We start from the raw sequence: 26,312 nt of genomic DNA on the forward strand, positions 1-26,312 counted from the left end.
TCAGCAGACCCAAACAAGGATGGAACATTGGAAATAATTTAGTGTGAGCCAGGCATGATGATTTAATGCAAGTTCTCAGCAAAAAAAGAGACAAGGGCAGATTCGTTACTGACATCTGAGGCAGAGAAGGCGCTTTTGCGGTAACTCCTTCTTTAATAATATTTTTCTTCTTCTGACCTTGCCTCTCCCTATGCTGTGACTGTGACTCTTTTCCCTCTTAAACAGTGCAAAGACTCTAAAGATCCAGAGCTTGCCTTTTCCCTAGTCCCAGTCCCTGACCTGGGGCCAAAGGCTGACCAGGGCTTTATTTAAGCAGTTGCAGAAGACTTATCAATACTAATCCTCAGAAGAGAGTTTCCAAGTATACATAGACTATTTTCTTTTTTTTTTCATAGAATATTTTCTTAAGAGAGATCTAATGATTTTATTCTCCAGTTTTATGTTGACTCTTTACAGCAACAACAGCAATGACAATGGATTTCCCATTTAGAACCTCCTAACTTCTCAAGAAGCTCTGCTTATACAGGACTGCACCACGATTCCAAGGGAATATACACACTAAATGAAATGCATAACTCACTCGGTTCCATGATGAGTAGAGTCTCATTTCCAAAGACGAGTTGTGTTATCAGTACACCATTTCAGACATCATGACCCAAAACCTCACTACCTATTTTCTCCCTGCCTAGCTCATCTGTTTGGAAGTGGATGGGTTAGCTGGATACATAGAGCTATACAAGTATTTCTGAGATCTAAGCCTTTCATTTTGGCAGCTTCTTTGATGTGTGTTATCTTCTGAGTGTTGGCATTTAGGGAAGTCCCAGGGTTTACTGCTATTATCTCCTCAACCTGTCATCTCTTACCCCAAGATCTTGCTTCACAATCATATTTTCACAGAGAGAAAGGAATTAATTTGGTTTTGCTGAGAATGTCAAATGGCTATTTTCAGCAGAAACACAGCTGTAAGGTTCAGGTCAATCAGAAAGGACTATGCCTTAGTTAGAGTTGGAAAGATGTGATGGCTAGACCAAAAGTCATTTCTGCAAAAGACTGGGAGTCTTTTAAAAAGATCCCAATACTCTCAGATGTCTGCCATTTCTATAAGTATTTTACTACTTCCAGATGGCTTGTGCTTACACTACCTCAACAAACACTATCGTAACAAGCTCTATGAGCTGGTATTATTAGATCTGTCTTACAGATGAAGTCATTGGAACTAAAGAGCAGTTAAGATGGTGACTGAGCTGTGTCTGACTTTTAGGTCTCTAGACCCCAGTTTTCATCCATTGAACCAGAGTAATAGATGACAGGACTGAAAGGAGCTTCAGCTGCCACTTGCCAAAATTCCTTGGCCACACGAAGGCTAAGTAATGGGCATACAGACAGAGTTTGGACTCTGTTTTCAGCGTCATTTTTCATTAAATCTCAGAATTTCCACTGGATCATAAGACATTCACATCACTGGACTTTCTTTCTTTTCCTAATATATAGATTGTCCCTTAGAATTGGTCTGGCTGATATTTAGGATCTTAGTGTGCTAAGCTGGAAGACACCTTGGAAATCATTTGAATCAGCTAGAGGGAAACTCAAGTACTGTGAAGTTAAGTCACAGAGCTGGTCAAAAAGAAGGATTAGAACTCAGTCTTTCAATTCTTGGCCTAACATGCTTGCCACTCACATTTATTAGATGTGCTGTAATACAGGTCTGGTCATGGCCCAGATCTGTAAATGGCGAATGCATTGGTGTTAAGTAAGCTGGTTCTCTAAGGGTAGTCAGGTAGAGGGAAGGCCACAAAGACACTCCGGCATGGAGAGTGGACCAAGAAGACTGCTACAATGCATTCCCACCCTGGATTTTGTCAGAAGCTCAGTCCCTGCTCCTCCACCATCCCTTGCTAAATCACTTGCTGGAGGGACTTTCAACAACCTGAGAAGTGTTTCCTAAACTGATGAATTGGGAAAATATTTAACAAAGATAGTTGACAGATACAGTGGTCAAAAGAGGAAGAAGAAGAAGAAGAAAACCGAGTCACTTACTTGGTTCCACGTTCAGATAGGTTCCTTTGCCAAATATTAGTGGATTCTGCACAGCTGATAAACCCAGTCTAAAAACTGCCTTGCCTTTTCCTTACCGCAACCCTGGCCCCAGTTGCCAAGTCATGTGACAGTCATTGGATGAGATTTTCTGTCTCATCTGCTTAACCTCTTTCTTCCTCTGACTTGGGAGCTACCCTTCAGGACAAAGCAGGAAGTGATTCCTGTGTCAAATAGAAATCTAGACTTTTGCCATGTTATAGTCTGAATTTGCGGTCTGAATAAGAGATATTGAAAAACAGTTTCCAGTCTGGAGCAAAAAAGGTGGGCTATTGGTCACAGAGTGCATGAGGGTATGCTAAGTTGCTTCAGTCATGTCCAACTCTTTGCAACCCCATGAACTATAGCCCCCTAAGTTCCTCTGTCCATGGGATTCTCCAAGCAAGAATTCTGGAGTGGGTTGCCATGCCCTCCTCCAGGGGATCTTCCTGACCCTGAGAATGAACCAGCGTCTCAGCGGCTCCTCATTGCAGGTGGATTCTTTACCACTGAGCCACTGAGGAATCCTGTTGGTCATAGAATGGTGATTCTCAACCCTTGGGCTATACTTGTGTGGGGCAAGATCTAGTAAGTTATGAGCCCCACTCAGAACCTTTCGGGAGAATTCCATTTCCTATCCAATCAGAGCTTTGTATCATTGACAAGCATTGCGCAGCAGCCAGACTTGGTATAAAATAGAACTAAAGTCTATTTTAATAACATTTTAATAATATATTCATGAATTTCAAATTTTAGCAAACTTTAATGGTATACTTACACTTAGATATGACAGTTAAAATAGCTTCTGTCATGTGTAAAAACCAGAGTCTATGAAATTGCTGTATGTTACTCACAAAAATCCAGGGAGAAAATATGCAGATTTTTCAGATCCGTTTACAGCCCATATAGGATTGCATATCATACTCTGAGAATCACTAACATGGAGAGTGGTTCTCAGTTGTGTGAAGTAGAAAGGAATCAGAGAACCTGAAATCAAATTCCACTCAGTTTCTTACTTACTAAGTGTGTAATCTTGGCCAAGTTCCTTAAGGTCACTGAGCTTCATTTGCCTCTTTTATAAAATGAGGGTACTGTCTTCTGTATTGAGAGGTTGTAAGATTAAGTGAAAGGGTGTATATATAAAGCATTCTGTAAATGTTCAGTGTAAGTATTAGAATGCTTATTAGGGTCAGACTCAGAGTAAAAAGTTTATTTGAAGCAAGAGAATGTAATTACACTAAGCTCAGAGCTCCCCAGGGCAAGGTGCAGGGAGAGGTTGCTGAGACAGGAGAGGACCCTGTTTCTTTGCTGTTTGGGATAAAAGTGAGGACAGGAGTCTAGGCTTCTGTCTCCTCTGGTCTCTTACCAGGGTCAGGTGTGACCACCATTCCCTTCTCTAACCTCCTCTCTTAAATCCAAAAGTGCAGGTCCTTACAGTGACTTACAAGCCATCTTTTCTACATTATCAACCTGATTTCATTTGCAAATTCTCTCGCGGTCACTCATTCTCCTCCAGCCACCCAGGCTTCCTTGCTGTCCTCCACAGGACAGCAGGGCTTGTGTTCCCTCTGCCCAGAAATGCTCATCCTTCAGAAATCTGCACAACTCATTCCATCACCCCCTCGGGTCTCTGCTCAAATGTCAATTTTCCAACGAGGCCTTCTATAACTTCTTCGTTAAAAACTGCACACTGCCCCCTTCTATTGATACACTTTATTTCTCTTCTGTGGTTTATTTTCCTTCACAGGGCTTATCACCACCTAAAATATTATATAATTTATTGGTGAGTTTATCATCGGTCTTTTACAGTACACTGTAAGCTCCAACAAGGCATGGGTTTCTGTCTGTTTTGTTCATGCTGATTTCCTGGCACCTAGAAGAGTGCCCTGCGTATAGTGCCAGTGACTTGTCACAGGTTGCGAGCTGTGATCAGGCTTGGCTCTGAAAGTGCCTAGCTTGCTTACATTTCTGTTCCCTTTTGCCTTATACCATTGCTGACTTGTCCATTCATCCATTCACTCATTTGTCTATTCATTCATTCAACAAATATTTATTTACTGCTTTCAATGTAGCCCTTGTCCTCATGGAACAAGGGTGATAGCTGATAAATAAGCATTCAAAGTTTTGGGTGGAGATGAAGGCTATACGAAATAAAGCAAGGTGGACTCCAGACTGCAAGAAGATGAGCTTCTGGCTGAAGCCCCCCAGGTTGTGGGCCTTTGTTAGGACAGCCCTGTGAAGCTATGCATGTGTGTGTTCAGTTGCTCAGTTGTGTCTGACTTTGTGACCCTATGGAACATCTACCTTAAATAATGGTTATCATACTCTAATATAGACAGTTAAGGGCTCCTGTAAAACATGAATAACGCCACTTAAAAAAAAAGGCAAGGTGGACTTCCCTGGTGGTCCAGTGGTTAAGAATCAGCCTGAAAATGCAAGGGACATGGGTACAATCCCTGGTCCAGGAAGATTCCACTTGCTGCAGGGCAACTAAGCCTGTGCACCGCAACTACTGAGCCCAGATGTGTAGAGCCCGTGCTCTGCAGTGAGACACGATTGCAATGAGGAGCCCAGACACCACAACTAGAGAGTATCCCTGATTGCCACAACTCAAGAAAGCCTGCAAGCAGCAATGAAGACCCAGTGCAGCCAAATTTTAAATAAAATTAAAAAAATAAAGCAAGGGCTGCCGCAGACAGGGGGTGGTTGAGGAAGGCTTCACTAGCTGTGATGTTTGAGTAAGACCTGGAGAAGGTGAGCGAGAAAGCTAGGGTGAGTTCATGAGAGAAAATGGTTCCAGGCAGAAAGTACAGCAGGTCAAGGCTCTTTTCTGGGAGATGCTCCTCCTGAGTGAGAGGGAACGAATGCCAAAGACGGAAGTGGGAAAGCTGTCTCTTGGCCTTTTAGAAACCTGCTGATGAGCCCAGGATTTTGTGGACTTCTCTTTCTAGAAGGAAAGGGTGATGCTCTGATCATTATCTGAACCTTTCTGAGTTTAGGGGCCCTCGTGCCTGAGGGGTGTAATGTGGGGGGTGGGCCTTGCCTGGAGAATGCCTCTTTGGGTAACTGGTTTTGGTTGGGGGGCAGGAGTTCTGCCTTGGTGAAGGATTGTGGTGGGGGTGGCAGCTGGAAGGGAAATAGCTTAACTGTTGCTTCTGACTTGGCAGGCAGCTTGGAAAGAAGCCCATTCGGAGCCTGAGTGGGAGAGCCAGGCAGGAAAAACCTCCACAGGTGCCCCAGTCCAACTGAAGTCCCTAGAAGAGCAGAGTGTTTTAAGTGCACAGGGTTTGGAGTTGACAGATGATACCAATTTTAACTTTACTAAGCGGTGTGATCTTGGGGAACCTCTCCTAATATATAAAAATGCAAGTAGTAGTACTTAATTTTTGCATAATCATGTGAGAACCAAGTACAATGACATTCATGAATAAAGTACCTAGTCCAGTGGCCCAATACATAGTAGGCTCTCAAAAAGCAGTAGTTGATATATGATGATATATGAATATCATATAACACATATGTAATTCTAAGTCCATCCAGTGGCCCACTGGCCTGAAAATGTTCCTGACTACCCTTTCTAAGCTCCTGTCATTGTCACGGTCAGTAGCACGTATTTACATTGTGGGACTTCATTCCTTGCAGTTTTGTCCTTACTCTGGTTCTGGTTTATGAAGTTAAGTGGCAACCCTAGGTTTTTTCCATCTGGATGGTTAAAAGCTATGGTGGACCTGTGACGGTGGGTCTGTGTAGACCTGTTAGTTTGGTGCAACTGGGGAGCCCTGCAAGTAAAGCTTGACAGAAACTCCTGAGGAAAGAGAAGATCAAAAGAAAGTCGGCTTCTGAGAAGATAAAGGATCTGGATTTGCAGTGATCCTTCTTTGTCCAATATGTGTTGGCTAAAAAGAAGTCACTGTGCAAAGATATTCTGGATCTGGGCTACACTAAAAGATATGCCTTCTCTGGATGCCTGCTATCTTTTCATCTCAAAGGACAATGGAAGGCACCAGCTCAGTGTTTCTTAAACTTCAATTAATCACATCTCTTTTGGGGCTTTTATTTTGGGTCATTTCCATTAGTCATAAGATTTGCTTAATAATTTTCTTTAAATTCACTCACATTTGAACCTAAACTACAATTAAGAGGAAACTTTAAATCACATAGGTTTGACAACCTAGTTGTACTATGCTGATACCATTAAAAGACAGTGCAATTCAAATGAAAAGAACGTCTGTCTATGTACCACTGAAAACCCTATGTTACGCATTCTACACTTAGGGCAACATTGGCCCAAGTAAGTCAGTAAACGGAAGAACTTAATTCATTAGGAAGAACTCGGTGAACAAAGGGAGATAAAGGAACTCAGTCACTAGCTTTGTCAGGAATGTGGATAAACTGTTATTTTAGTGAGAAAAATTAAAGCCAACAAAGTCTAAAGGGAAGAACCTTAATTAGTTGAATTTTCAAATCTTATTATGATTTAAAAAAATAGATATATGATTTTCTTTGCTCTGACTCTGCTTGCCGACTTTGGCTCTCCATCTTTTTCTGGATGCAAAGCCCCTGCCCCACTTCTCCCTTTTGTGTGTGAGGTTGTGGGGTGCCCAGCCTGCACTTCTCCCCTTCCCTTCATCTGATCTCAATTCTATGACTTCTTCAATTCATACACCCAGGACAGTCCTGTCCCCAGCCATTCTATGAGAGGAACCCACTCCATCACACTTTCACCCCACTTCTCTGTAGTCTTCTTTTCCTTAGAAAACACGATTTGAACACCAGGGCATCTGACCAGGTTATGCTGTTAAACTTTTCCAGCAGATAGCTCCAGCAGACAAGCGGGCCCCAACAAATTTGAGATCCCCTTGCCAGACTCCCCTAGGATCTTTGAAATGGGGTTTTGTGTTGTTTATTACATTTTCTAGCTTAATATTAATTTTCACTTTCTAATTGGAAGCTGCTGACCACTGGAGATTACAATCTTTTTTTTTTTTTCTAAACAAGACACAATTGAATTAAAGTGTCACTTAAATGACATGAGAAGATGCCTTCTGAGTTGAGCACAGACCTTTGACAACATTAGCATCGATTCCTTTATAACAATTACTGAGTGGCACTGCGTACCCTTAGTGAGGAAGATGGACGCCATGAGCACTTAGGGAGCTACACCTGGCTATGTCCTATAGGCTTTAAAGAAAGCATAGCGCATCCACTTTCTTCCTCACTAGTCACCCAATTTCCATTTGCAAGCAATTAGGAACAGATTTCCGGAACTGGTTCCCTTTTTCAGAAGAAAAATGGAGCCGCATCAGCCCACTTACCCTGGCCTAAGCCTCTGTGCCCAGGAAGCGGATACAGTTCTGAGCTCTCCTAAGAGTGAGCGTTTGGCTTAAAGATCAGAATTCTTTATATCTGGAGCCAGCTTGATAGAGTCACCCAGACTCAGCCTAACCTTGTACCTGGTCAGTTATGACTCTCCTGGAGGAGTTGAGCCAGTGATTGTGTGGTTTCTACAGCCTGACCCAAAGCTCAGGCGTTGGACAGAAGCTTTTTCAGTCTCCCTGAGCTCTGTGGGGGTCTTTTACAACCCCCAAATCTACTTTTTATAAAAACAACCCCCTCCCACTTCCTATGGAGGAGCTTAACGGTAGTTCATATCTTCCCCGAACCCCTCCTTGACACAATATTGGTGCTATTACTACCCATTTCACATTCCTTGATATTTCCACCCCCTGAGATGGAGGACTACCTTTCAAAGAACAGATAAATGAATCACTTACTTGGTTCCACGATGAGGCGGGTCCCTTTTCCAAAGGTGAGCTTGTCAGTCTCACACAGAGCTTGAGGACTTTCCAAAAACCTCAGCAGTGCTCCCACCTTTCTTCTTCCTATCAGCTTGAGGATGGGAGGATCTTAAGGGTTTGGCTCTTTGAAAGATGGCACTTGATGCTCATCCAGCTGGTTCATGCTCATTTAGTCAATTGCAGAATCACAATTGCTTTTGGGTTTGCTTTTGGAAGGTTGTTGTCTGAACAGAAGGTAAGAGCACACACTCCTTATGGTGGACATTTCCTGTACAGGACATTTTGTGAAGTTCTTGGAATGGTTGCTTTCTGTTATTTAAAACTTTTCTCATTTCCTAGATGCACACTTAACTCTCAGTCTTAGAAGATGAGTGTTTCCCAGGGGGTGGGTCTTGGATCCATGGCTATTTCAGAGTCAAGGGCTTCACAGACACCAGAGCTGCTTTAAGTCAGATAACATGTGGCATATCCACAGTGACAGCATGAAACACCAGTCCTGCACTGGGGATTTATAGCATATTCAGTGTTAGAATGAGCAGCTACTACTGGTGATGGCCTAAAACCAAGTCCCTGTCTTTAAGTTCATCCTTCCAAACTGCATAACACAGCACATAGGCAAATGTCTCTAGGAATTTGGGTTCAGAAATTCCATATGACTCTCTTACGGTAGAAACCAAGACAAGGATAGTTTTCAAGGATCACCTTTTTGTATTCCTCAAATATGGGTGAAATACCAAGAGAAAATCCAAGAGAAAACAGCAGTGAGAGAGAGGCTAGCAGTAGCAACTGGCAGGGGCAGTTGGGGGGTGGGGGTGGGAGTTGGGGTGTCACCTCTCCTGGTTCAGACAGTTTTCTGGCATCCCTTCTGGGTCACAGAGGAAGGAAGGACAGCTATTTGCTGTATTAGTTCCCTGGGGCATGGTAGCCAGGCTATGGATTTCCCAAGGAAATGTCTTTTGGGCTCCTGCAGTTTTTGTACAGGTCTCTGTGGGTTTTGTATCACCGTGCGTATCCCACCCACAATGCTACAGTCCCTTACAAGAACCTCCCCTACGGTTTTGCCTAACGTGGCCTCTTAGAACTACAGGGCCAGGTGTTTTCTCCAAGTCATGCTCCAGCAAGATCAAAAGGATTTGGCTTAGGTCAGGGCCGGTTCCCTAGTTGTTTCTGTCTGAGGCTCTTCTGAACCCCTGGCTAGATCTGCCTTGGAGTTTGTGACTAGAACAGATTAAATCATGATGTCTACCGCCACTATGCCTTCTGGCTAGTCTACTCTAGACAGTTTCCCCAGAAGAGTTTGCCAGACCTGAATGTCTCAACTGGATTCTACAAGCTGTAGGTAAGCAAAAAATGTCTGTGGCTAATCTAATTTCTTCTTTATCTTGCTCAGTTCTCAAATTAATTCTCTTTACTCCACTTTGCACATGGGGAGGATCATACAACTGACAAAGGACTTTCACATAAACTTAGAATTTTATCTTCTCCATTGACTCTCTGGTGCTAACTTCAGCCCATATACTACTTAGTGTGACTTGGAAAAGGTGACCTGCTGGGTGAATGCAGAGGTAGCCCCTTGGGTTCAATGTGGTGAATAGAGGGCTGCTTTGTGGGCTTTCTTAAAGGCTTCCCTTTCTCCAGCTCATGCAGCTCCACACCAGGATCTTGGCTCAGCCAGCAGAACTCAAGCTGAATTTTAACCCTACTTGTCCCCTAGGCCAAGAGCTGATTAATATAGATGCTAAGCCTTGGAGGGACCCCAACTATGAAATTACCTTCCAGAATTTGTGGTAGCTCCCCACTTAGTTCAGAATAAGATGGTTTGGAACACAGGTTTTTGCTCATCTTTCTAGTCCTATATCTTATACCTTACCACATGCTCCCTTAAACTCGGCTGCCTCAGACTACTTGCTTCCTGAAAGGGCCATGTTCTTTCATTCTTCCTTGTTTTGCCCTGTGATTGCTTTTGTCTGAAATGCCCTTTCTTTTTTTAGTTCTCCAGTTTGGTCCCTTACTCACTTTCTTAGATCCTATTGAGTTGCTGGTCTGAGCTTAGCTGTGGGTATCCCTGGGAGCCCTAAATGACTGGACTGTGTTAGATGTACCCCTTTCCCTAAATCTTCTTGCATCCAGTGCTGATCCTTATCATTGCTCTCAAAACCCCAGTCCTTTCATCTTCATTAGGTAAAGACCCTTGAGAGAAGAGATTTCTCTTGCTCATCACTGTGTCCTGTGTTCCAGCACAGTGCCTCACTGATTGAGTGCTTGACACTGCCTTCAGAAACTATTTTAGAGGACTGGTATCTCGTATTGAGAAAGGATAAGCTTAAGGTGACAGAACCAGGGCCAGCACCCATTCCTGGTCCCCTGCTCTCTCTGACCTCGGGTACCTGATGAAATATTATCTTACATTTGTCTATCTGAACACAGTTATCTGAAAATAACTGTGCCCAGTTATTTGCACCATTAGTTGTAAATAACTGGGTCTTTAACATTAGCCTGAGTTAAGCATCGTTGGCTTCTCTGGTGGCTCAGACAGTAAAGAATCTGCTTGCAGTGCAGTAGACCTGGATTCAATCCCTGGGCTGGGAAGATCCTCTAGAGGAGGGCATGGCAACCCACTCCAGTTTTGTTGCTTGGAGAATTCCATGGACAGAAGGAAGAGTCTGGCAGGTTACAGTCCATGGGGCTGCAAGAAGTCAGACACAACTGAGAGACTAAGTACAGCACAGCACAAGCATCACTGAGAAGATGAATTTATTGTGCTTTGCTCCACATCATGAAATATATTCCAAAGCCAAAGAGAAATGAGTTCTGTGTTGTCTACATATTTGGAGTATTCAAATTGCTTTCTTTCCACTAACATGAGTAATCAAGGATGAACTGTGCCTTTGGAGAAGCATCCTAGAATGTCATAGATAAGACAGTCTTCAAGGATCATATGTTCACTTCCCTATGTGTTCAGAGGAAAGAATCTAGAAAGATCCAGAGGGGTTTCACAACTGGTTAAGGCACTCAACTTGAAAAGAACATACAAGAAATAAAGTATTCCAATTCCTAGTCCTGTGATAGTTTTTGGTACACTTAAACTTTGGTCTTTTAGTCTGACATTTGTTATTTGAAAGTGTCTTAGCATCTGCTCAGTCCTCCAGCTGATCTTTTCCCCTGGAGTGCCCTTAGAATGGCTTGGGCAGCCTGGCATTTGCTTTCTTTATGTAGCTTTTCACTGTTGTAGGATATGCTCTTCTGTGGGAAAGGGGAGGGGCAGGCCCAGGGTGGGTTCATCTTGAAGTTCATCTCTTCCTGGTAGGAGGCTGGGTCATTCTCACTGTCAGAGGAGTGCATTCTCAGAGGGGATCAAAGAACAGGGATGGTCTGAGGGTACTGAGTTTATTATGGTTTCTCCAGTCCTGGGTGGGATCAGATTTCTTACTGGAGACTCAGAGCACTTGGAGAAAATTTATGAGGTGTCAGGTCAAGAAAATAAATGGGAATTAAACTGGGGCATCCTAGAGCTTTTAATTTTGCAATTGTGGACTCTGAACTTGCTTTATTTATCTCCACCCCCTGCTCCTGATATTGACATGTACTCTTTGAAGGTTATAGAAAAACTGCAGTGTATTCAAAGCTGAATACTAGGCTATTGAAAAGACTTTCAACCACATACAGGCAGGAACAGCTTGGGAGATACTGGAGGTGTTTGATCATAGTCTTCAGATAACCATCAGGGTAGAGCAGGCTTATTAGAAGACAGCTGGGTTTACTTGTATGCGTATGCCTTCTATCTATTGCAATATTTCAGTATGGTTGAAATACATGAGCAAAATTTGTCCTTATACAGACAAACAGGTAGTCCAAAAAAGTAAGTTAGTTGTAATTTGAAATCTGAAAATGTGCTAATGAACTTTTCTTATTTTTTTCCATTAAAATCCTCTGGTCTAGCCTGCATTTTGGTTGGAACTTTTACTCATGCATGGTTTTGTAATATTATCCATTAGTCTTTTTGCAAAATAATTGGTTCACTGAGTTAGGCAGTTTCTGCATGTTGGCATATTTCATTATACAATATCAAATGTATCACAGTAGTTAATATGACCACCAATACTTTAAAATCAGAACAGTGTTTAACACTAGGGAACCATACAGCTCATATGGAAGATACAAGTTTCCCAAATTCTGTTTTTAATATATACATTAAAAAATTTTTATTTATTTATTTATTTTTGGCTGTGCTGGATCTTTGTCATTGTGCCAGCTTTTTGTTCGTTGTGGAGAGTGGGGGTTAGCTTCTAGTTGTAGTGCATGGGCTTCTCATTTCAGTGGCTTCTTTTGTTGCAGAGCATGGGTTTTAGGTGCTCCAGCTGCAGTAGTTGCGGGTCCTGGGCTCTTGAGCACAGGCTCAATAGTTGCACTCTGGGCTTAGTTGCTCTGCAGCATGTGGGAGCTCCCAGATCAGGGATAGAACCTGTGTCTCCTGCATTGGCAGGCAGATTCTTTACAACTGAGCCACCAGGGAAGCCCCCAGATTCTAATTTTTGCCTGAACACTAAGATTTTTATCATCAGCAACAATAGTCCATAATTTTTCTTGATGTGCAGGCTCAACTCATTTCCAAGAAAATACCTGACAACTACCAAGATCTGATTAACCATGGTTTCTCTGCCAGTTATTCTGTCAAGCAAAATAGCTTGTTCAGCCATGAAAAAGTGGCCAGTTCGGCTTGTGGCTGAAGCAGTGGCTCACATGCTTTCCCTTGAGATGATCTGATAATCTGGAACGCAGCAGACGTGCTCTGTGTGTGCTTCCACTTTTGTCACACGGAATACTAGAAAGACATACACTCGGGGCGGTCCTAGGATGGCGGAGGAACAGGACGGGGAGACCACTTTCTCCCCTACAAATTCATCAAATGGACATTTGAATGCTGAGCAAATTCCACAGAACAACTTCTGAATGCTGGCAGAGGACATCAGGCACCCAGAAAGATAGCCCATGGTCTTCGAAAGGAGATGGAGAAGTTTTAAGGCTACTGTAAGAATAAGACTGAAAACCAGAGGCAGGAGGCTTCAGTGCTAATCCTGAGAACACCAGAGAACTCCTGACTCCAGGGAACATTAATTGATAGGAGCTCATCAAACGCCTCCATACCTACACTGAAACCAAGCACCACCCAAGGGCAAACAAGCTCCAGAGCAAGACATACCATGCAAATTCTCCAGCAACACAGGAACATAGCCCTGAGCTTCAATATACAGGCTTCCCAAAGTCACACCAAACCTACTGACATCTCAAAACTCACTACTGGACACTTCATTGCACTCCAGAGAGAAGAAATCCAGCTCCACCCACCAGAACACCGACACAAGCTTCCCTAACCAGAAAACCTTGACAAGTCACCCATCCAACCCTACTCACAGCGAGGAACCTCCACAATAAAGAGGAACCACAAACTGCCAGAATACAGAAAGGCCACCCCAAACACAGCAATATAAACAAGATGAAAAGGCAGAGAAATACTCAGCAAGTAAAGGAGCAGGATAAATGCCCATCAAACCAAACAAAAGAGGAAGAGATAGGGAATCTACCTGATAAAAAATTCCAAATAATGATAGTAAAAATGATCCAAAATCTTGAAAACAAAATGGGGTTACAGATAAATAGCCTGGAGACAAGGATTGAGAAGATGCAAGAAAGGTTTAACAAGGACCTAGAAGAAATAAAAAAGACTCAATATATAATGAATAATGCAATACATGAGATCAAGAACACTCTGGAGGGAACCAACAGTAGAATAATGGAGGCAGAAGATAGGATAAATGAAGTAGAAGATAGAATGGTAGAAATGAAAGAAGCAGAGAGGAAAAAAGAAAAAAAGAATTAAATGAGGACAACCTCAGAGACCTCTGGGACAATGTTAAATGCCCCAACATTCAAATCATAGGAGTCCCAGAAGAAGACAAAAAGAAAGACTATGAGAAAATACTTGAGGAAATAATAGTTGAAAACTTCCCTAAAATGGGGAAGGAAATGGTCACCGAAGTCCAAGAAACCCAGAGAGTCCCAAACAGAATAAACCCAAGGCGAAACACCCCAAGACACATATTAATCAAAACAAAGATCAAACACAAAGAACAAATATTAAAAGCAGCAAGGGAAAAACAACAAAAACACACAAGGGGATTCCCTTAAGGATAACAGCTGATCTTTCAATAGAAACTCTTCAGGCCAGGAGGGAATGGCAGGAATACTTAAAGTGATGAAACAGAAAAACCTACAGCCCAGATTAGGGTACCCAGCGAGGATCTCATTCAAATATGAAGGAGAAATCAAAAGCTTTACAGACAAGCAAAAGCTGAGAGAATTCAGCACCACCAAACCAGCTCTCCAGCAAATGCTAAAGGATCTTCTCTAGACAGGAAACAGAGAAAGGGTGTATAAACTCGAACCCCAAATAATAAAGTAAATGGCAACGGGATCATATTTATCAGTAATTACCTTAAATGTAAATGGGTTGATTGCCCCAACCAAATACAAAGACTGGCTGAATGGATACAAAAACAAGACCCCTATATATGTTGTCTACAAGAGACCCACCTCAAAACAAGGGACACATACAGACTGAAGGTGAAGGGCTGGAAAAAGATACTCCCCACAAATAGAGACCAAAAGAAAGCTGGAGTAGCAATACTCATATCAGATAAGATAGACTTTAAAACAAAGGCTGTGCAAAGAGACAAAGAAGGACACTACATAATGATCAAAGGATCAATCCAAGAAGAAGATATAACAATTATAAATATATATGCACCCAACATAGGAGTACCACAATATGTAAGACAAATGCTAACAAGTAGGGGAAATTAATAATAACACAATAATAGCGGGAGACTTTAATACCCCACTCACACCTATGGATAGATCAACTAAACAGAAAATTAACAAGGAAACACAAACTTTAAATGATATAATAGACCAGTTACACCTAATTGATATCTATAGGACATTTCACCCCAAAACAATGAATTTCACCTTTTTCTGAAGTGTACACGGAATCCTCTCCAGGATAGATCACATCCTGGGCCATAAATCTAGCCTTGGTAAATTCAAAAAAATGGAAATCATTCCAAGCATCTTTTCTGACCACAATGCAGTAAGATTAGATCTCAATTACAGGAGAAAAACTATTAAAAATTCCAACATATGGTGGCTGAACAACACGCTGCTGAATAACCAACAAATCACAGAAGAAATCAAAAAAGAAATCAAAATATGCACAGAAACGAATGAAAATGAAAACACAACAACCCAAAACCTGTGGGACACTATAAAAGCAGTGCTTAAGGGAAGGTTCATAGCAATCCAGGCTTACCTCATGAAACAAGAAAAAAGTCAAATAAATAACCTCACTCTACCCCTAAAGCAACTGGAAAAGGAAGAGATGAAGAACTCCAGGGTTAGTAGAAGGAAAGAAATCTTTAAAATTAGGGCAGAAATAAATGCAAAAGAAACAAAAGAGACCATAGCAAAAATTAACAAAGCCAAAAGCTGGTTCTTTGAGAAGATAAATAAAATTGACAAACCATTAGGCAGACTCATCAAGAAACAAAGGGAGAGGAATCAAATCAGCAAAATTAGAAACGAAAATGGAGAGATGACAACAAACAACACAGAAATACAAATGATTATAAGAGACTACTGTCAGCAACTATATGCCAATAAAATGGACAATGTGGAAGAAATGGACAAATTCTTAGAAAAGTACAACTTTCCAAAACTGAACCAGGAAGAAATAGAAAATCTTAACAGACCCATCACAAGCACAGAAATTGAAACTGTAATCAGAAATCTTCCAGCAAACAAAAGCCCAGGACCAGATGGTTTCACAGCTGAATTCTACCAAAAATTAAAATTTCGAGAAGAGCTAACACCTATCCTACTCAAACTCTTCCAGAAAATTGCAGAGGAAGGTAAACTTCCAAACTCATTCTATGAAGCCACCATCACCCTAATACCCAAATCAAGGATGCCACAAAAAAAGAAAACTACAGGCCAATATCACTGATGAACATAAATGAAAAAATCCTTAACAAAATTCTAGCAAACAGAATCCAACAACATATTAAAAAGATCCTACATCATGACCAAGTGGGCTTTATCTCAGGGATGCAAGGATACTTCAATATCCACAAATCAATCAACGTACTACACTACATTAACAAATTGCAAGATAAAAACCATATGATTATCTCAATAGATGCAGAGAAAGCCTTTGACAAAATTCAACATCAATTTATGATAAAAACCCTCCAGAAAGCAGGAATAGAAGGAATATACCTCAACATAATAAAAGCTATATATGACAAACCCACAGCAAACATCATCCTCAATGGTGAAAAATTGAAAGCATTTCCCCTAAAGTCAGGAACAAGAAAGGGTGCCACTCGCATCACTACTATTCAACATAGTTTTGGAAGTTTTGGCCACAGCAATCAGAGCAGAAAAAGAAATAAAGGGAATCCAGATTGGAAAAGAAGAAGTAAAACTCTCACTGTTTGCAGATGACATGATCCTCTACATAGAAACCCTAAAGACTCCACCAGAAAATTATTAGAGATAATCAATGAATATAGATAGTAAAGTTGCAGGATATAAAATTAACACGCAGAAATCCCTTGCATTCCTATACACTAAAAAATGAGAAAACATAAAGAGAAATTAAGGAAACAATTCCATTCACCATTGCAATGAAAAGAATAAAATACTTAGGAATATATCTACCTAAAGAAAGAAGACCTATATATCAGTTCAGTTCAGTTCAGTCACTCAGTCGTGTCTGACTCTTTGCGATCCCACGAATCTCAGCACTCCAGGTCTCCCTGTCCATCACCAACTCCCAGAGTCTACTGAAACCCATGTCCATCGAGTCAGTGATGCCATTCAGCCATCTCATCTTCTGTCGTCCCCTTCTCCTCCTGCCCCCAATCCTTCCCAGCATTAGGGTGTTTTCCAATGAGTCAACTCTTTGCATGAGGTGGCCAAAGTATTGGAGTTTCAGCTTCAACATCAGTCCTTCCAATGAACACCCAGGACTGATCTCCTTTAGGATGGACTGGTTGGATCTCCTTGCAGTCCAAGTGACTCTCAAGAGTCTTCTCCAACACCACAATTCAAAAGCATCAATTCTTCGGTGCTCAGCTTTCTTCACAGTCCAACCCTCACATCCATATGTGACCACAGGAAAAACCATAGCCTTGACTAGATGGACCTTTGTTGGCAAAGTAATGTCTCTGCTTTTAAATATGCTGTCTAGGTTGGTCATAACTTTCCTTTCAAGGAGTAAGTGTCTTTTAATTTCATATAGAAAACTATAAAACACTGGTAAAGAAATCAAAGAGGACACAAATTGATGGAGAAATATACCACATTCATGGATTGGAAGAATCGATATATTGAAAATGAACATACTACACAAAGCAATCTATATATTCAATGCAATCCCTATTAAGCTACCAATGGTATTTTTCACAGAACTAGCACAAATAATTCCCCAGTTTGTATGGAAATACAAAAAACCTTGAATAGCCAAACAATCTTGAGAAAGAAGAATGGAACTGGAGGAATCAACCTGCCTGACTTCAGGCTCTACTACAAAGCGACAGTCATCAAGGCAGTATGGTACTGGCACAAAGATGGAAATGTAGATCCATGGAACAAAATAGAAAGCCCAGAGATAAATCCATGCACCTATGGACACCTTATCTTTGACAGAAGAGGCAAGAATATACAATGGAGAAAAGACAATCTCTTTAACAAGTGGTCCTGGGAAAACTGGTCAACCACTTGTAAAAGAATGAAACTAGAATACTTTCTAACACCATACACAAAAATAAACTCAAAATGGATTAAAGAGCTAAACGTAAGACCAGAACCTATAAAACTCCTAGAGGAAAACATAGACAAAACACTCTCTGACATAAATCATAGCAGGATCCTCTATGACCCACCTCCCAGAGTAATGGAAATAAAAGCAAAAATAATCAAATGGGACCTAATTAAACTTAAAAGCCTTAGCACAACAAAGGAAACTATAAACAAGGTGAAAAGACAACCTTCAGAATGGGAGAAAATAATAGCAAATGAAGCAACTGACAAAGAATTAATCTCAAAAATATACAAGCAACTTCTGTAGCTCAATTCTAGAAAAGTAAAAAACCCAATAAAAAAATGGACCAAAGAACTAAATAGACATTTCTCCAAAGAAGACATACAGATGGCTAACAAACACATGAAAAGATGCTCAACATCACTCATTATCAGAGAAATGCAAATTAAAAGCACAATGAGGTGCCATTTCATGCCAGTCAGAATGGCTGCTATCCAAAAGTCTACAAGCAATAAATGCTGGAGAGGGTGTAGAGAAAAGGGAACCCTCTTACACTGTTGGTGGGAATGCAAACTAGTACAGCCACTATGGAGAACAGTGTGGAGATTCCTTAAAAAACTGGAAAGAGAACTGCCTTATGACCCAGCAATCCCACTGCTGGGCATACACACCAAGGAAACCAGAATGGAAAGAGACACGTGTACCCCAATGTTCAATGCAGCACTATTTACAATAGCCAGGACATGGAAGCAACCTAGATGTCCATCAGCAGATGAATGGATAAGAAAGCTGTGGTACATATACACAATGGAGTATTACTCAGCCATTAAAAATAATACATCTGAGTCAGTTCTAGTGAGGTAGATGAAACTGGAGCCTATTATACAGAATGAAGTAAGCCAGAAAGAAAAACACCAATACAGTATACTAACACATATATATGGAATTTAGAAAGATGATAATGATAACCCTGTATGAGAGATAGCAAAAGAGACACAGATGTATAGAACAGTATTTTGGACTCTGTGGGAGAGGGCGAGGGTGGGATGATTTGGGAGAATGGCATTGAAAGATGTATATTATCATATGTGAAACAAATTGCCAGTCCAGGTTTGATGCATGAGACAGGGTGCTCAGGGCTGGTGCACTGGGATGACCCAGAGGGATGGTATGGGGAGGGAGGTGGGAGGGAGATTCAGGATGGGGAACACATGTACACCCGTGGCAGATTCATGTCAATGTATGGCAAAACCACTACAGTATTGTAAAGTAATTAGCCTCCAATTAAAATAAATAAATTTATATTAAAAAAATGAAAAGACATATACTCAGTAGTGGAGATTTAATAAAACTAAGTTTTGTTGCTTTTTCAATGTTACAGCCTGAAGTGTATCCTTCCCAAATTCATATATTGAAATCCCTATCCCTCGTACCTCAGAATGTATCCTTCTTTGGAGATAAAGCCTTTAAAGATAAGGTAAACTGGGCCATTTGCACTGGATTAGAGTGGACCCTAATCCAGTCTGGTTGGTGTACAATGAGGAAATTTGAGCAAACAAAGAGACACAAAGGATTTGCATGCACAGAGGAAAGTCCATATGGGGACACGGAGAAGGTGGCCATCTTCAAGTCAAGAAAGGAGGATTCAGGAGAAACCAACTATGTGGGCACCTTGATCCTGGATTTTTAGCCTCAGAACTGTAAGAAAATAAGTTTCTATTGTTTAAACCACCAAGTCTGGGGAATTTTGTTCTGGCAGCCTAGTCAATTAATACAGTCAATAACATTTTTAAGTGAAACTGGCTTTTTACCTCCCTGCAAATATAGAAATGAAGGATACAATGACCTATAATATCGAATTAAGACTTCTGTCTTGCTCTTGTTGAGGGACCAGGAGTTTCATCCACCACTGCTTTTGCACCACTAGGGCAAATGTCAACACAGAGAAAAAGGCAAATATTGTTTTGATATTATTATGAAACTTGGTCTGACCTCATGGAATCCCTGAAAAGGTCTTTTGGTCCTTTGTGGTTCATGGAATATCCTTTGAGAACCACTCTCCTAGTCTATGTGATTTGTGCTGACAAAGCTGCAATGGCCGCAGTCAAGCCAGGCTTTCTCTACTACTTCACCGCTAACTTGTTTACTGGCAATTAGCCTATCAACTGTAACATATGCTTTCAGTACCCACGCTATATTTCTGCAGCAATATTTCAAGCTTTCAAATTAGAAATATTATTTATGTCTTTAAAAGACAGGTAGTTAGGATGGTGACTTGAATTTTTGGCAAAACCTTAGAGGGGAGGAATAGACTGAGTTGGCTTTCATGGTTAATGGATCAAGCAATACACTTAGCAGCTGGACAGGAAATAAAAAGGACCAGGGTTTTGAACTGAGACCCATAGGAAGTCCTAAGAATGGATAAACCTGGTCAAGTTCTCCTCAGGCAGGGAGCCCCCAACGTACTTTATCTTTTGTTAAAACTTTCGCCTACCTTCTCTGTGATGCTCACCTTGTGCAGAGAAGTAGGCTTGAGAGTCCGCTGCTTGGAGTCCTTGGGACATCTGTAGAGGCCTGGCACTGCCCCACGCCCACACAAGTGGAAGACTGGATCTGAGCTATAGTCATTATCTCAGATCTTGAAAGACAGTGATTATAAGATATACTATTTATGCTTATTTCTTGAATTAGAATAATTCAAGATCTGCAACATCATCCCTGGCAGTTTTCTCCTTAATTTTACCTGTGTATTCACTGACAGAGTCCTTGTTGTCACATGAACATACAGTTTCAATTTCTTGAAACATCATTGGATTCAGGGTTTCTTTGAGCCAAGCAGTATTCTTTAAGAAAGCATGCTTTAAAAAAGGGTACAAATGAACTTATTTGCAAGGTAGAATTCTTGTATTCTTGCCTGAGAAATGCTATGGACAGAGGAACCTGGCAGGCTACAGACCATGGGGTTGCGAAAACAGCTATATGGTATCTTAGCCAGATCAAGGATCAAAACTGCAACCCCTGCATTGGAAGGCAGATTCTGTCTTTTATAGATGGTTTTTAGAAACAAGAGTTCAGTCAAATACTCTGCATGTAATTAGGTTACTAACTTAAGTTTCTTCAGTTCAGTTCAGTTCAGTTCAGTCGCTCAGTCGTGTCCGACTCTTTGCGACCCCATGAATCACAGCACGCCAGGCCTCCCTGTCCATCACCAACTCCCTGAATTCACTCAAACTCATGTCCTTTGAGTCGGTGATGCCATCTAGCCATCTCATCCTCTGTCGTCCCCTTCTCCTCCTACCCCCAGTTCCTCCCAGCATCAGGGTCTTTTCCAATGAGTCAGCTCTTCTCATGAGGTGGCCAAAGTAAGTTTCTTCAATATGTAATAATTCTCCTTCCATTGTTTTCCCTCCACTGTACTTGTGTTTTGTTCCATCATATTGACTTTTGAAGGGGCTGGGCCTTTTGTCCTGAAGAATATCTCACTTTCTGGACTTGTCTAGTTGTTTTTTTGGAATATGACTTGTTGTTCTCCTGGCTCCCTTGCCTCCTGATAGAACTAAAGGCTGGATTAGGCTTTGTTTATTTTCTTATTTTTGGCAGGAATACTGTGTCGGGGAGGTCATGTTCTGAGTATGATATCATGTCAGGATAGACATAATGACTTGATGAGGCTAAGAGCCATCGCTAGGATAAGATGGTGGCAGAAAAATTTATCTTTTGTAAAGTTTTATATTCCCATTGCAACCAGCAAATAATTTGAGACATCTCAAGGTTTTAAAGCTTTTTCTTTATTTGGCTTGAAATAATTTTTCCTTCATGATTGTTTGCCTGAAGCAGGGTGTTAGTTCACATTTTTTCTTCCTACAACTGTGAATCCCTATAACACCAGAAAGAGATGTTATAAACTCATCACTAAATGCTGAAACATTAATATCTAACAGAGTTCTAACATTAATATCTAAAAGGGTTTGCTGTTTCAGAAATTGTAACCCAAGGATGATATGTTCCATATCTGCCTATAAATGAGAATTTCATTAAAGTGTGATACCTGTGAACTGAAAATGAATTCTTTTTAAAAAATTTTATTGAGCTGATGTACTGTATATTTTGAGGCAGGGGTCCCCAGCCTTTTTGGCACCTGAGACTGGTTACATGGAAAACAATTTTTCCATGGACAAGGGCAGATGCTTTAAGGGATAATTAAAACACATTATATTTATTGCATACTTAATTTCTACTATTATTATATCAGCTCTACCTCAGATCATCAGGCATTAGATCCTGGAAGTTGGGGACCCCTGCAAGCCATGAGCTCAGTCATTTTGAACAACCTAGGAGGAAGCCTAGGTATAGTTTTCTTCCTCCATGAATTTATTTTTCTGTTCTAAACTCACAGAGAGCAATGTGATATGGTAACGGGTATTATAATCCCAGGATGAAGGGGTTAATCCCTGTGCTCTAGGATCAAACACTAGCAGGGTCAGAAGAGTGATGGACAGGCCAGGACTAGTCAGCTTTTAGACCTGTGGGATATTCACATTGATTGAGTTTTCTTCTGATTGATCAGAAATTTTTCTGAGTTCCCAAGAAATATCTTTCAAGAATACATAGTGTAAGAGGGTGGGGATAAGTGGTTCATTTGCTCTGGGATGAGAAGAAAGAAGATTCCTTCACTCTGAAATAACATTCCGAGTCAGGGTAGGTCTTGTGGAATCTTCAAGGACCCACTTAAGGCTCATCTCCAAGATCTCTTCCCAGCTAACTCTACTCAAAAAAAGAATTTACCTGCCACGTCTCTTTACTTACCTTGTGGTAACTCAGGTTTTCCTTTGAAGGGTCTCTACTCTTCATTTGTCTAGTGTTATATAATAACTACCTTCTTGCTATCTCTACTCCCTCATTTGACAGTTTTCTCATAGAACAAGACACATGAACTGTCAGGGTTTAAGGATTTAGTGTCATATTTTCACCTTGCGGATCTGCTTTTAGTTACGGACTTTAGAAATGTGTTACAAAAGCTGTCTGTTTCAATCAGTAGAATTCAGTTCCCAACAACCACTTTCCAAAAACTCGTTTTGTTTCATACTGAGCTTATGAAAAGAGGAATTACGTAAATCAGACAGACGTGGGTTCAACTTCTTGCCTCATCATATACTCCTGAATGACCCAGTACTCAGGCTAATAATGTGTGTGCATGCATGCTACTAAGTCACTTCAGTCGTGTCTGACTTTTTGCGACCCTATGGACAGTAGCCCTGCAGGCTCTTCTGTCCATGGGATTCTCCAGGCAAGAATATTGCCGTTGGTTGTCATATCCTCCAGGGGATCTTCCAGACCCAGGGATCGAACCTGCAGCTCTATGTCTCCTGCATTGGCAGGCTGGGTCCATACCGCTAGTGCCACCTGGGAAGCCCACACAAACTCACAGTCTTTATTAACTCCACTTCCTATACTTCTTTCATGATGTTCTCTTTTACATGGCCTTGAGGATATGTTTAAGAAATTTTGCTAAAATGTGGGGAAATTATTTATTTTGATGACTTTGGTGGTACTCGTTCACATTCTGAACTATTGCAAGTAGACATGTGGGGTAAATCTCTAAAGAAAGGAGTCAGGGGCAAGTGGGTATTAAGCTCCTATATTATTTTCCCCTGACACTCAGAGGTTGGTTCCTGATGCTGAGACATATGTAGTGGAGCATAACTGTGGTTTTTGAACAAGGATTTAACACACTTCAACCTCCGTGGTACGTAATCACAGTGAAGCATAGCTTTACAATAACCCTCCTCTTCCTTTTATCTTTTCCTTGGCACCTTGCCATCACCACCCTCTGCCATCTAGAATATCTCAGAAATATCCTTTCTCCAGTGCTGTTATTGTGTTGAATGCTATGAAACTCATGTAAAAACTATTATAATCATACAAATTCTTAAGTAGTACAGTATGGACCTAAAAGATAAATTGGCAAAGAACAAATGAAGAAAGTCACTCATTGGGTAAATAAAGTATCAATTGAACAATTTTTAAAAACAGAATTAAAATTTTAATTTAAGCAATTTTTTGTTAGAAAAAGTTGTGTTCCCAATGCTGGTAAGATGTTGGTAACACTATATAAATTGCTATATATTTATTGGAAGCCAATTAGTTAATATTAAAAGGGTGAAGATACGCATACTAGTTTAAACAAATATCTTCACTTTGGGAAATTCCTTGTGAGAAAATACCATATATGTTTAAAAGAAAAGTCAAACTCATTATTCTCAGAGAAGGAAGAGTCTCCTTATATTTGATTCTTTGCAAAAATTACAAAAAGCAATATTATAATGCTTTCACACAATTGTTTGACTTTGCACAGTTAAGTACAACTTAGTGAAGATCCTTTTACCAGGAATGATCTTCATCAAGGCAGGTTCTACAATACTCTGGAAGTCAGCTGAAGAGATTAGTGAAAAAGATAGGTATAATTTAGCAAACCTTAACTGCCTTTCTTGGGATTATGCTTTTAAAATTATGTGTTCAATATTGTTTAAACAAATCTTTTTAAATGAATGTTTTGTTGCTGAGATCATGAATACTTAATTACAGGCTAAGTGGAAAAGCAATAGTTGTAATATTTTGTGAATTAGCTCTGTGGTTTAGAAATGTTTTAGTGATGACTTCATACATGGATTCCCAATGTGCTTGATTTAAATAATGTAGGCACATTGTAGACACATATAGACACATGATATGCTTGAAAAATGTTTGAAGATAAAAAAACAGTTCTAGTGATCATAAATACATCAGCTTAAGTTGCTACTAAAGAAATTAAAATAAATTTTATGAACTAAGAATGGAAAAAAGTTTATTTCAAAATCAATAAAGTACGTAATATGTGATTTAAATTAAGTATGTGTAACCAAATTGACATATTAAACATTTAAAGTAAAATTTCACAATTTTATTTACAACCTTAATATATTTATATATTCAGGTTTATTTTAAATTTTATTTAAATCTTCTAATTGAGGAAAAGTGGGAACATACTTCATATATATATATATATATATACTGTGTATGTATGCATATGTAAATAATATAGTTATGTGTATGTAGTTACATATATATAAAGTTTACCTCATATTACGTATCACAATTTTAAGTAATGGAAGTGTTACATATGGATATATTCCTTAAAACAATTTTACCATGGGAGAAATGTAGAAGTTGCCCAAATTCTCCATCATACAGGAACTGATTGATATGTAGCAAGTTTCTAAGTACAGTATTAATGTGGATTAATAAAGATAGCGATCAGTAAAAGTATCTAATAACATGGAATTGGTTTTATAATGTAAAAAATGATGAAATGTGTATATGGAGTATGATTTCATATACACAGTATGTAATAATCTATACATCAAACAAGAAAACTGGGAAGGATTATACCCAAATAGTAACTGTAGTTGTTTTTTGGTGTCAGTTGAGTTTTTTTCAATATGGACACTGTAATGAATTTTAGGAAAGGAAGAACTCAGGTCATTGAGTTCTAGCTCCCAACCACACAGACAATCTGCCCACCTGAACTCACTCTCTGACATGGATGTTTCTTTCACCGCTGAAAAATGTCAACTATGCAAACGTATTCCTGCTATTAAATTAAATAACACACATTAAAACATTTTTTTAAATTGGTCTCAATTCTGGGCTTCCTCCTGAACACAAGAAGAGAAGTTCCTGCTTGAAGACTTTAGACCCTCCTTGTCTGATCCACGCTGAGTCTCCAAATAAGAGGGAACAAACTTCAATCTTTCATTTTGGGTAGTACCCAAAGCTTTGAAAATTCTGCCATGGTTGCTTTAGTCTTTAGCTCTCGGCTCTTAGGGTTCAGCTGGTAAAGAATCCGTCTGCAATGCAGAGACCCCAGTTCCACTCCTGGATTGAGAAGATTCCCTGGAGAAGGGATAGGCTACCCACTCCTGTATTCCTGGGCCTCCCGGGTGGCTCAGCCAGTAAAGAATCTGCCTGCAAAGTGGGAGACCAGGGTTGGGAAGATCCCCAGGAGAAGGGAAAGGCTACCCACTCCAGGATTCTGGGCTGGAGAATTGTATGGACTGTGTGTATAGTTCATGGGGTCGCAGAGAGTTGGGTGTGACTTTCACTTTCATGGCTCTCATCTCTATTAAATACAATGCTCCCTCTCTCTCACCCCAACCCCAGAAAACCTAAAGCCTCCAACTGTTTCCATTTTTCATTAAATTAGTATGAACTGGGTTCTGGTAATTTCTTGATACTAGGTTTTGATGGGAACAGATTAAAATCACATGAGGGATGTGGTAGGGAGGGTCCAAAAGACCAGAAAGATGAGAATGAAGAGCCATGGATGACCTACTTTACAGTCTGCAGGGACAGCAGCTGGCAACCTCCCTTAGCTACTGCCAAGACTTTGGATTATTCCAGCCACAGCTAAGCACTTCTTTTGTAATATCTGCAGGATTTGAGGATTCAAGGATTCCTTGACTTCTCATACTTTCTTTCAGAGACACTAAGAAAATATGCATTGTAATATTGACAATATTTTC

The 26,312-nt window shown here is 40.4% G+C and overlaps 2 gene segments (V, D, J or C); both read right to left on the reverse strand.

Moving 5' to 3' along the window:
• LOC138443432 (M1-specific T cell receptor alpha chain-like) overlaps positions 1-26,312 on the reverse strand; it is a 1,249,782-nt gene that overhangs the window by 95,460 nt on the left and 1,128,010 nt on the right.
• LOC138443431 (T cell receptor delta constant-like) overlaps positions 1-26,312 on the reverse strand; it is a 195,413-nt gene that overhangs the window by 8,272 nt on the left and 160,829 nt on the right. Inside the window, 1 exon segment of the C gene segment in view lies at positions 2,038-2,091. Coding sequence covers positions 2,038-2,091 — 54 coding nt within the window.

Source organism: Ovis canadensis, chromosome 7 (genome assembly GCF_042477335.2).
Source record: "Ovis canadensis isolate MfBH-ARS-UI-01 breed Bighorn chromosome 7, ARS-UI_OviCan_v2, whole genome shotgun sequence".
NCBI classification, from domain to species: domain Eukaryota; kingdom Metazoa; phylum Chordata; class Mammalia; order Artiodactyla; family Bovidae; genus Ovis; species Ovis canadensis.